General features: G+C 38.6%; 3 protein-coding genes across 3 annotated transcripts; all 3 read left to right on the forward strand.

The window, feature by feature from the left end:
• The first annotated feature begins 2,696 nt into the window (after positions 1–2,696).
• On the forward strand, positions 2,697–3,074 carry LOC143890846 (protein transport protein Sec61 subunit gamma). The gene is made up of 2 exons (XM_077395526.1): positions 2,697–2,790; positions 2,959–3,074. The coding sequence occupies exons 1-2, from the start codon at positions 2,697–2,699 to the stop codon at positions 3,072–3,074; spliced, it is 210 nt and encodes a 69-aa protein (XP_077251641.1).
• A 3,412-nt stretch (positions 3,075–6,486) lies between these two features.
• On the forward strand, positions 6,487–6,864 carry LOC143890847 (protein transport protein Sec61 subunit gamma). The gene is made up of 2 exons (XM_077395527.1): positions 6,487–6,580; positions 6,749–6,864. Exons 1-2 carry the CDS (start codon positions 6,487–6,489, stop codon positions 6,862–6,864), a joined length of 210 nt encoding a protein of 69 aa, XP_077251642.1.
• Positions 6,865–10,281: 3,417 nt separating this feature from the next.
• LOC143890848 (protein transport protein Sec61 subunit gamma) lies at positions 10,282–10,659 on the forward strand. Its single transcript, XM_077395528.1, has 2 exons — positions 10,282–10,375; positions 10,544–10,659. The coding sequence occupies exons 1-2, from the start codon at positions 10,282–10,284 to the stop codon at positions 10,657–10,659; spliced, it is 210 nt and encodes a 69-aa protein (XP_077251643.1).
• The last annotated feature ends 526 nt before the right edge of the window (positions 10,660–11,185 follow it).

The raw sequence follows: 11,185 nt of genomic DNA on the forward strand, positions 1-11,185 counted from the left end.
GATTGAGTGGGGGCTGTTGTTATCAAATTGGAGTGGGGGCTGTTGTTATCAATTGAAAGATGGAGGTTTTGTAAGCCAAATTAAATGGGTTTTGATAATTCATGTAAAATTCAAGTTTTCTTTCTTGTAAATGTTCAAAATTTTTAATGAATTGTTTTCCCAAAAGAAATCTAAATTCCCTAACAAGCCAATGATTTCAACATCCCATCGCAAATAGGTTCTAATGACCCTAACACATTAATTATATTTAGCATAAGTGAGAACATGACCAAGGCCAAACTAGTACAAAATTAAACATGACATCAACCAAAATATACGCAAAACAACACTCAATCCTACAAATATAGAAAAGAAAATAAAATTCCAAAAGACATACCTTTTTGTAGACGATATTCCATGCAAACTTATGGAGAAGAGGGATTTGGTCTAGAGAGAGGGCTTGAATTTTCTAAGAGAGGGGTTCTCTCCTCTTTTCTTTTTTTTCCTTTTCAACCCCACATAGCAACTTTGTTAGAACACATGATAGAAGAGAAATGAGTTCTCCCTCTTACTCACCCTCATTGAACCATTTATAGCAAAGGAATGGGAGGGTGGTGGCCACCATTGTGGACTTATTCCATGGTAGGTGGCCACCATTGTGGACATATTCCATGGTAGGTGGCCACCATTGTGGACATTGAATTTTGACATGTGTGTGGCCCCATGCATGTTTTTTTAAAGTCCTTTTGAGTAGGTAAAAGATAACCCAAGTGGGTCCCATATGTGACCAAATTCCCAATTGTGCATAAAATCATATGCCCCACTCCAAAGTATGATCGGAACCGTTCATTTGATGGGCAACAATGTGATTTAATTTGTGCTCCGCTAATCAATCCTATGGGCTGATCCAAGCCATCCAATAGATCAAAATGTGAATATGTTACCCCATTTTTAAATCACTCCCATTTGATGATCCGAACCGTCCATTTGATGGGCGACAATTGATGATCTTGACCGTTCAAATAGTGGGCTGCGATGTGATTTAATTTGTGCTCCACTAATCAATCCTATGGGCTGATCCAAACCATCCAATAGATCAAAATGTGAATATGTTACCCCATTTTTAAATCACTCCCATTTGATGATCCGAACCGTCCATTTGATGGGCGACAATTGATGATCTTGACCGTTCAAATGGTGGGTCGCAATGTAAATTGGTTGTGCCCCCTTAAATCATTCCTCTATGACGATCCAGACCATCCAATTGATGGGTCCCCTACCTAAGTAGGTTGTGTCCTCCTAAATCATTTCAATGGGCTGATCCGAGTAACTCAACCTGATGATCGTAACAAAATTGGTTGTTAAAACGACTTCTCTGAGATCTTGACCGTTCTCTTGATGATCATCTTTAGGTGTTGGATCGAAGTAGGTTCAAAACTCATTTTTCACTAAAACAATGCGCGGGCCACCCTGTTTGATCCAAATCTAAACAAATGCTCAAGACGGGCCCATCAATCGGATCCAAATTCTCTCTTGCTCGGATTCTTGGGAATAACCTTTCTCAACAATTATCAGGACGACACAAAACATGACAAAAATAACCAAAAAGATCGAGAAAACAAGAGGAGCGGACACGGGAATGGAAAACACTAAAGGAGACTGATAACAAGAACACTAACTTCTTTGTTGATTAAAACAAAACAAAATGGGGTGTCTACAGGTTAGGGTTGAGGCCTTGGCAACCCGACCCAACTTGAACCCAGCCTCCGTCCTCTAATTTAATTGTGATTTTCTCTGTGCTTTGTTTTTTCTTGTACTATTCTGTTTGCCCTAGGAGAATCCGAACCCAACCCAACTCAAACCTGGCTCGATTTGGAAAAAAAAAAAACAGGTTAGATGGTTGACCATCCTCGACCTGAGGTCCAAGTTAGGTCGAGTTAGGATTGAGGGAATGCTATCTCGGGTTGGGCTAGGGTTGGCTGCAACCCTATGCAACCCGACCCAAGTTGCACCCCTAGACCCAATACATGATATTTTTATTTTGCCCAACTGAGAAAAAAAAAATTAATGAATTTTTTTTAGTGGAATTCTAGACTGAAGGGAGCCCTTGCAAAAAAGAGGTGAAAGGCTCTCCCATTGGCTGCACATCCCCATCATGCATTAATAACTGCCGAAAAGTCAAACATGATGGTGATTTGCAGCCATTGGGGGAGCCCTTTCACCTCTTTTTTGCGAGGGTTCCCTTCAGTTTAGACTTCCTATTTTTTTAAAAAATTAAAATAACTAATTTATTTTTTCCCCATTCGTGTTAAGGTAATAGAAATACGAATCGGATTAGGAATTTAGGATACGTATTTCGATAATCCAACGCAACGTTTGATATAGGTAGTGATAAATTCGCACCCTCTGTGGGATAATTCGCACCACTGTAAAGGAGGGAATGTGGCAGACTTTAACGCCTAAAGTGGTGCAAACTATCCTACAGAGAAAGCGAATTTATCATCTCTCTTGATATAATGTCTCATACTGAGTCATCTAGTCAGAAATATCAAAGGGAGTTTCTCTTAAATAAGTGAAAAAAGTAGGGAGTTTGTGGTAAATAGCGTCAAACTACTATAAAACGCGTCAACATAAGGCTTCTTTCTTTACATAGTCATACAATTCTCAAATTTCTCCTTCTCCTCTCAGATCTAGGGTTTCTTCTCCTCCTTCTGAAAATGGATGCCATAGATTCAGTGGTCGATCCTTTGAGAGAATTCGCCAAGGACAGCTACCGCCTCGTCAAGAGATGCCACAAACCAGATCGGAAAGGTAAAATTACAGTCCGATCGCTCTTTCTATCGATTATTCTTTTTTTTTTGAATTTTTTGATCAAATCTTCGAAATATCATGTGGATCTTCGAAATTTAAAATCTCTCGTTAATCTTTTTATTTTTTTCCCTCCTCGATTTGGTTTTGAAATCGCTCAATACGGTGTAGAATTCACGAAAGTTGCGTTTCGTACTGCGATCGGGTTCGTTGTGATGGGATTTGTAGGGTTTTTCGTGAAGCTGATCTTTATTCCAATCAACAATATCATCGTAGGTTCTGTCTAGGTAAGGATCCCAAATAACCCTAACTTTTCTTTTCTTTTTTGAATGGACGATTACTTTTCTCATTCATTTATTTTTAACTGTTGTTGAAATATTGGCATGCATGTGAGGAATTCTGTCATTATTTCATTTTTTTTTTTTTAGTTCAAGGATGAGAATGTAGAAATATTACCACTATTGTAGCTGATTGGAAGATTTGGGTTATCACATGATTAGCAATTTTAATTGATAATCAAATTTTGAAGCTGTTTGGAATTTTATTTTATTTTATGAAATTGTTGAAATTAGCTGAATGCCTGTGCGGGATGCACGTGTTAAGATAGTATTTTTAGAATTAGTCTATAGAGTTCAATTATGGACGCATTAAAGCAAGGTTATTAGATACTGAAGGGAAACCCACATGCAAGTTTCCTTGCATGAATTAGTGGACCAATCGCTAATTGTGGTTGCTCCCTTTGGCATGAGCGAACCTGTTTTGGAATGGGTTAGGAATGAGGGGTAATATCCATTTATTGTAGCCTAGGAGGGACTCATGGCTAAATAATGGATGCAAAACTGAAATATTCTCCATTACGAATAGACGAAAACCATCGGCACAGTCTTGCAGAATTATAAGATAGTTAGAGGAGACATTATGCCTAGTTTTTAAAAGAAAAATAATGGTGGCAGAAGCATATGTTTGAACCACTTGTTTAATGATCTAAACCGTTTGGATGTTTGCGGCGATATGCATGTATTTGAGGTGATATGTTGCATGTATTTGAGGTGATATGTTATGGGATTTGAAAGGATGTTTATAATCAAACAAAGAAGTGAAGTAGACAACCAACAATCCTCAGATTTTGTGAGCATTTCCCAAGTTGACTTGTCCTAATCGACTACTGGAAAGTGAAATACTCAAGAGGGGGGTGAATTGATTTTAACACTAAATTAGCCCTTTTTAAAAAATTACCTATGAACCCTAATTGGAATTTTTCTTCACTTAATTAAATATTTGGTTAGTGCAAATATAATTGAAAGCAAAATGAAACGTCAAACCAAAAACAATAATGAAAGTGCAAGACAAGAAAGAACACACCGATGTATAGTGGTTCGGGCAAAGCCCTACTCCACTCTTCTTAAGATCGTCCTTAAGGATTTCCACTATTGGAGACCTCCACGATGCCCGGCTCCGAGGCGGTTACACTTCCAAGGGATATTAAATGAGGATGCCCTTACACCTTTACAAAGACTCTCCTTCTCCGCCGAGTTCTAAGCGGTTGTTCTCTAGGGAATTAAAAAAGGAATGCCCTAGCCACCTATACAAGAAGTGAAGATTGAATAGCTTGGCTTCTTCTTGAAAGCTTGATGCTCTTTGTAGATCCTTGATTGCTCTTCAATGATCCATTGCACCCAAAAAGATGTTTTGTTCATGAAAAGCTGCCCATTGTTGGAAGAAGATCAAGACCAAAATCCATGAGTTTTAATATGGAAAAGACAAATAATTAACAAAATCTTTCATGGGTTTCAAACATATAAATGTATCAAGAATGAAATTGATGCAACTGAGGTAATGGGTTTACCATTTTCTACTGTATTTTCCCTCCAGTTTCCCTTGGAAGAGACTTGTTTGCTGCTCCTCTTCTCTCTTTTCCGTTTAAGGGCAGAGAGAGAGACCTGTGCCCTAGTTTTTATCTGTATTTTTTTACGCTTCACTCGACTTGTGAGAGTGGGGCTCACATAATTTGATGATCTAAACCATTCATTTGTTCCTCCTCGGCTCAAATTTTTTTCCAGTAGGATGATCCTAACCGTCCAATATGTTCTGTGTAAAATGAATGGCACGGTAGAGAAACCTCCTTGAAAGTCCATTCTTAAAAAATGAATGGTTAAGATCATCCAATTTTGTGCCCCTCAACCGTCCAATATTGATATATATGATGAGTTGTCATCGTAGCACAACTCTCATCCAACCATTGCTTCCATATTGGGGCCATTTGGATACGCGGATTTTAAAATCCAGGTTTTAGGTTGAAAGCAATGTACAAGAGGGTTCACCATCAAGCTGCTGTGTGCTCTTCCGACAGCGTTTCTTGGATTTTAGGTAAGAAATCCAGGTTTTTGAAATGTCTCCCACATCCTGCGATTTCTAAAACATGGAAACATGGGATGATCTGTTGCTCTCTCACTGACGGAAGAAGGGCAAGGAATCAGAAAACGACGGATGGTCCGCTTCCTCTCTTGCATCTTATCTACAATTTTGAAGAAATCCTAGATTCTAAAATCCACGTATCCAAACGGCTTAGGGTCATCCTTTCTTGCCCCAATTAAGGGTGCAACTTGGGTCAAACTCAACTCGAAACAGACGGTTTTAACTTGCTTGGGTTGGCATTTCCTTATGTTGGGTTGGGAAAAGCCAACCCGATTTAATTTCGGGTTGGGTTAGGGTTGAGGCCTTGGCAACCCGACCCAACTTGAACCCAGCCTCCGTCCTCTAATTTAATTGTGATTTTCTCTGTGCTTTGTTTTTTCTTGTACTATTCTGTTTGCCCTAGGAGAATCCGAACCCAACCCAACTCAAACCTGGCTCGATTTGGAAAAAAAAAAAACAGGTTAGATGGTTGACCATCCTCGACCTGAGGTCCAAGTTAGGTCGAGTTAGGATTGAGGGAATGCTATCTCGGGTTGGGCTAGGGTTGGCTGCAACCCTATGCAACCCGACCCAAGTTGCACCCCTAGACCCAATACATGATATTTTTATTTTGCCCAACTGAGAAAAAAAAAATTATTGAATTTTTTTAGAGGAATTCTAGACTGAAGGGAGCCCTTGCAAAAAAGAGGTGAAAGGCTCTCCCATTGGCTGCACATCCCCATCATGCATTAATAACTGCCGAAAAGTCAAACATGATGGTGATTTGCAGCCATTGGGGGAGCCCTTTCACCTCTTTTTTGCGAGGGTTCCCTTCAGTTTAGACTTCCTATTTTTTTAAAAAATTAAAATAACTAATTTATTTTTCCCCATTCGTGTTAAGATAATAGAAATACGAATCGGATTAGGAATTTAGGATACGTATTTCGATAATCCAACGCAACGTTTGATATAGGTGGTGATAAATTCGCACCCTCTGTGGGATAATTCGCACCACTGTAAAGGAGGGAATGTGGCAGACTTTAACGCCTAAAGTGGTGCAAACTATCCTACAGAGAAAGCGAATTTATCATCTCTCTTGATATAATGTCTCATACTGAGTCATCTAGTCAGAAATATCAAAGGGAGTTTCTCTTAAATAAGTGAAAAAAGTAGGGAGTTTGTGGTAAATAGCGTCAAACTACTATAAAACGCGTCAACATAAGGCTTCTTTCTTTACATAGTCATACAATTCTCAAATTTCTCCTTCTCCTCTCAGATCTAGGGTTTCTTCTCCTCCTTCTGAAAATGGATGCCATAGATTCAGTGGTCGATCCTTTGAGAGAATTCGCCAAGGACAGCTACCGCCTCGTCAAGAGATGCCACAAACCAGATCGGAAAGGTAAAATTACAGTCCGATCGCTCTTTCTATCGATTATTCTTTTTTTTTTGAATTTTTTGATCAAATCTTCGAAATATCATGTGGATCTTCGAAATTTAAAATCTCTCGTTAATCTTTTTATTTTTTTCCCTCCTCGATTTGGTTTTGAAATCGCTCAATACGGTGTAGAATTCACGAAAGTTGCGTTTCGTACTGCGATCGGGTTCGTTGTGATGGGATTTGTAGGGTTTTTCGTGAAGCTGATCTTTATTCCAATCAACAATATCATCGTAGGTTCTGTCTAGGTAAGGATCCCAAATAACCCTAACTTTTCTTTTCTTTTTTGAATGGACGATTACTTTTCTCATTCATTTATTTTTAACTGTTGTTGAAATATTGGCATGCATGTGAGGAATTCTGTCATTATTTCATTTTTTTTTTTTTAGTTCAAGGATGAGAATGTAGAAATATTACCACTATTGTAGCTGATTGGAAGATTTGGGTTATCACATGATTAGCAATTTTAATTGATAATCAAATTTTGAAGCTGTTTGGAATTTTATTTTATTTTATGAAATTGTTGAAATTAGCTGAATGCCTGTGCGGGATGCACGTGTTAAGATAGTATTTTTAGAATTAGTCTATAGAGTTCAATTATGGACGCATTAAAGCAAGGTTATTAGATACTGAAGGGAAACCCACATGCAAGTTTCCTTGCATGAATTAGTGGACCAATCGCTAATTGTGGTTGCTCCCTTTGGCATGAGCGAACCTGTTTTGGAATGGGTTAGGAATGAGGGGTAATATCCATTTATTGTAGCCTAGGAGGGACTCATGGCTAAATAATGGATGCAAAACTGAAATATTCTCCATTACGAATAGACGAAAACCATCGGCACAGTCTTGCAGAATTATAAGATAGTTAGAGGAGACATTATGCCTAGTTTTTAAAAGAAAAATAATGGTGGCAGAAGCATATGTTTGAACCACTTGTTTAATGATCTAAACCGTTTGGATGTTTGCGGCGATATGCATGTATTTGAGGTGATATGTTGCATGTATTTGAGGTGATATGTTATGGGATTTGAAAGGATGTTTATAATCAAACAAAGAAGTGAAGTAGACAACCAACAATCCTCAGATTTTGTGAGCATTTCCCAAGTTGACTTGTCCTAATCGACTACTGGAAAGTGAAATACTCAAGAGGGGGGTGAATTGATTTTAACACTAAATTAGCCCTTTTTAAAAAATTACCTATGAACCCTAATTGGAATTTTTCTTCACTTAATTAAATATTTGGTTAGTGCAAATATAATTGAAAGCAAAATGAAACGTCAAACCAAAAACAATAATGAAAGTGCAAGACAAGAAAGAACACACCGATGTATAGTGGTTCGGGCAAAGCCCTACTCCACTCTTCTTAAGATCGTCCTTAAGGATTTCCACTATTGGAGACCTCCACGATGCCCGGCTCCGAGGCGGTTACACTTCCAAGGGATATTAAATGAGGATGCCCTTACACCTTTACAAAGACTCTCCTTCTCCGCCGAGTTCTAAGCGGTTGTTCTCTAGGGAATTAAAAAAGGAATGCCCTAGCCACCTATACAAGAAGTGAAGATTGAATAGCTTGGCTTCTTCTTGAAAGCTTGATGCTCTTTGTAGATCCTTGATTGCTCTTCAATGATCCATTGCACCCAAAAAGATGTTTTGTTCATGAAAAGCTGCCCATTGTTGGAAGAAGATCAAGACCAAAATCCATGAGTTTTAATATGGAAAAGACAAATAATTAACAAAATCTTTCATGGGTTTCAAACATATAAATGTATCAAGAATGAAATTGATGCAACTGAGGTAATGGGTTTACCATTTTCTACTGTATTTTCCCTCCAGTTTCCCTTGGAAGAGACTTGTTTGCTGCTCCTCTTCTCTCTTTTCCGTTTAAGGGCAGAGAGAGAGACCTGTGCCCTAGTTTTTATCTGTATTTTTTTACGCTTCACTCGACTTGTGAGAGTGGGGCTCACATAATTTGATGATCTAAACCATTCATTTGTTCCTCCTCGGCTCAAATTTTTTTTCAGTAGGATGATCCTAACCGTCCAATATGTTCTGTGTAAAATGAATGGCACGGTAGAGAAACCTCCTTGAAAGTCCATTCTTAAAAAATGAATGGTTAAGATCATCCAATTTTGTGCCCCTCAACCGTCCAATATTGATATATATGATGAGTTGTCATCGTAGCACAACTCTCATCCAACCATTGCTTCCATATTGGGGCCATTTGGATACGCGGATTTTAAAATCCAGGTTTTAGGTTGAAAGCAATGTACAAGAGGGTTCACCATCAAGCTGCTGTGTGCTCTTCCGACAGCGTTTCTTGGATTTTAGGTAAGAAATCCAGGTTTTTGAAATGTCTCCCACATCCTGCGATTTCTAAAACATGGAAACATGGGATGATCTGTTGCTCTCTCACTGACGGAAGAAGGGCAAGGAATCAGAAAACGACGGATGGTCCGCTTCCTCTCTTGCATCTTATCTACAATTTTGAAGAAATCCTAGATTCTAAAATCCACGTATCCAAACGGCTTAGGGTCATCCTTTCTTGCCCCAATTAAGGGTGCAACTTGGGTCAAACTCAACTCGAAACAGACGGTTTTAACTTGCTTGGGTTGGCATTTCCTTATGTTGGGTTGGGAAAAGCCAACCCGATTTAATTTCGGGTTGGGTTAGGGTTGAGGCCTTGGCAACCCGACCCAACTTGAACCCAGCCTCCGTCCTCTAATTTAATTGTGATTTTCTCTGTGCTTTGTTTTTTCTTGTACTATTCTGTTTGCCCTAGGAGAATCCGAACCCAACCCAACTCAAACCTGGCTCGATTTGGAAAAAAAAAAAAAAAACAGGTTAGATGGTTGACCATCCTCGACCTGAGGTCCAAGTTAGGTCGAGTTAGGATTGAGGGAATGCTATCTCGGGTTGGGCTAGGGTTGGCTGCAACCCTATGCAACCCGACCCAAGTTGCACCCCTAGACCCAATACATGATATTTTTATTTTGCCCAACTGAGAAAAAAAAAATTATTGAATTTTTTTAGAGGAATTCTAGACTGAAGGGAGCCCTTGCAAAAAAGAGGTGAAAGGCTCTCCCATTGGCTGCACATCCCCATCATGCATTAATAACTGCCGAAAAGTCAAACATGATGGTGATTTGCAGCCATTGGGGGAGCCCTTTCACCTCTTTTTTGCGAGGGTTCCCTTCAGTTTAGACTTCCTATTTTTTTAAAAAATTAAAATAACTAATTTATTTTTCCCCATTCGTGTTAAGATAATAGAAATACGAATCGGATTAGGAATTTAGGATACGTATTTCGATAATCCAACGCAACGTTTGATATAGGTGGTGATAAATTCGCACCCTCTGTGGGATAATTCGCACCACTGTAAAGGAGGGAATGTGGCAGACTTTAACGCCTAAAGTGGTGCAAACTATCCTACAGAGAAAGCGAATTTATCATCTCTCTTGATATAATGTCTCATACTGAGTCATCTAGTCAGAAATATCAAAGGGAGTTTCTCTTAAATAAGTGAAAAAAGTAGGGAGTTTGTGGTAAATAGCGTCAAACTACTATAAAACGCGTCAACATAAGGCTTCTTTCTTTACATAGTCATAACAATTCTCAAATTTCTCCTTCTCCTCTCAGATCTAGGGTTTCTTCTCCTCCTTCTGAAAATGGATGCCATAGATTCAGTGGTCGATCCTTTGAGAGAATTCGCCAAGGACAGCTACCGCCTCGTCAAGAGATGCCACAAACCAGATCGGAAAGGTAAAATTACAGTCCGATCGCTCTTTCTATCGATTATTCTTTTTTTTTTGAATTTTTTGATCAAATCTTCGAAATATCATGTGGATCTTCGAAATTTAAAATCTCTCGTTAATCTTTTTATTTTTTTCCCTCCTCGATTTGGTTTTGAAATCGCTCAATACGGTGTAGAATTCACGAAAGTTGCGTTTCGTACTGCGATCGGGTTCGTTGTGATGGGATTTGTAGGGTTTTTCGTGAAGCTGATCTTTATTCCAATCAACAATATCATCGTAGGTTCTGTCTAGGTAAGGATCCCAAATAACCCTAACTTTTCTTTTCTTTTTTGAATGGACGATTACTTTTCTCATTCATTTATTTTTAACTGTTGTTGAAATATTGGCATGCATGTGAGGAATTCTGTCATTATTTCATTTTTTTTTTTAGTTCAAGGATGAGAATGTAGAAATATTACCACTATTGTAGCTGATTGGAAGATTTGGGTTATCACATGATTAGCAATTTTAATTGATAATCAAATTTTGAAGCTGTTTGGAATTTTATTTTATTTTATGAAATTGTTGAAATTAGCTGAATGCCTGCGAGGGATGCACGTGTTAAGATAGTATTTTTAGAATTAGTCTATAGAGTTCAATTATGGACGCATTAAAGCAAGGTTATTAGATACTGAAGGGAAACCCACATGCAAGTTTCCTTGCATGAATTAGTGGACCAATCGCTAATTGTGGTTGCTCCCTTTGGCATGAGCGAACCTGTTTTGGAATGGGTTAGGAATGAGGGGTAATATCCATTTATTGTAGCCTAGGAGGGACT

The sequence above is a fragment of the Tasmannia lanceolata genome, unplaced genomic scaffold, assembly GCF_043159265.1.
Source record: "Tasmannia lanceolata isolate RefF3 unplaced genomic scaffold, GAP_Taslan_0.1 ptg000013l, whole genome shotgun sequence".
Classification (NCBI taxonomy): domain Eukaryota; kingdom Viridiplantae; phylum Streptophyta; class Magnoliopsida; order Canellales; family Winteraceae; genus Tasmannia; species Tasmannia lanceolata.

Bases quoted from the DNA above. Each gene is read 5' to 3' on its own strand.
- LOC143890846 (XM_077395526.1), top strand. From the start codon at position 2,697: ATGGATGCCATAGATTCAGTGGTCGATCCTTTGAGAGAATTCGCCAAG. The intron at 2,791-2,958 runs GTAAAATTACAG...AATACGGTGTAG, and splicing joins CCACAAACCAGATCGGAAAG to AATTCACGAAAGTTGCGTTT.
- LOC143890847 (XM_077395527.1), top strand. From the start codon at position 6,487: ATGGATGCCATAGATTCAGTGGTCGATCCTTTGAGAGAATTCGCCAAG. The intron at 6,581-6,748 runs GTAAAATTACAG...AATACGGTGTAG, and splicing joins CCACAAACCAGATCGGAAAG to AATTCACGAAAGTTGCGTTT.
- LOC143890848 (XM_077395528.1), top strand. From the start codon at position 10,282: ATGGATGCCATAGATTCAGTGGTCGATCCTTTGAGAGAATTCGCCAAG. The intron at 10,376-10,543 runs GTAAAATTACAG...AATACGGTGTAG, and splicing joins CCACAAACCAGATCGGAAAG to AATTCACGAAAGTTGCGTTT.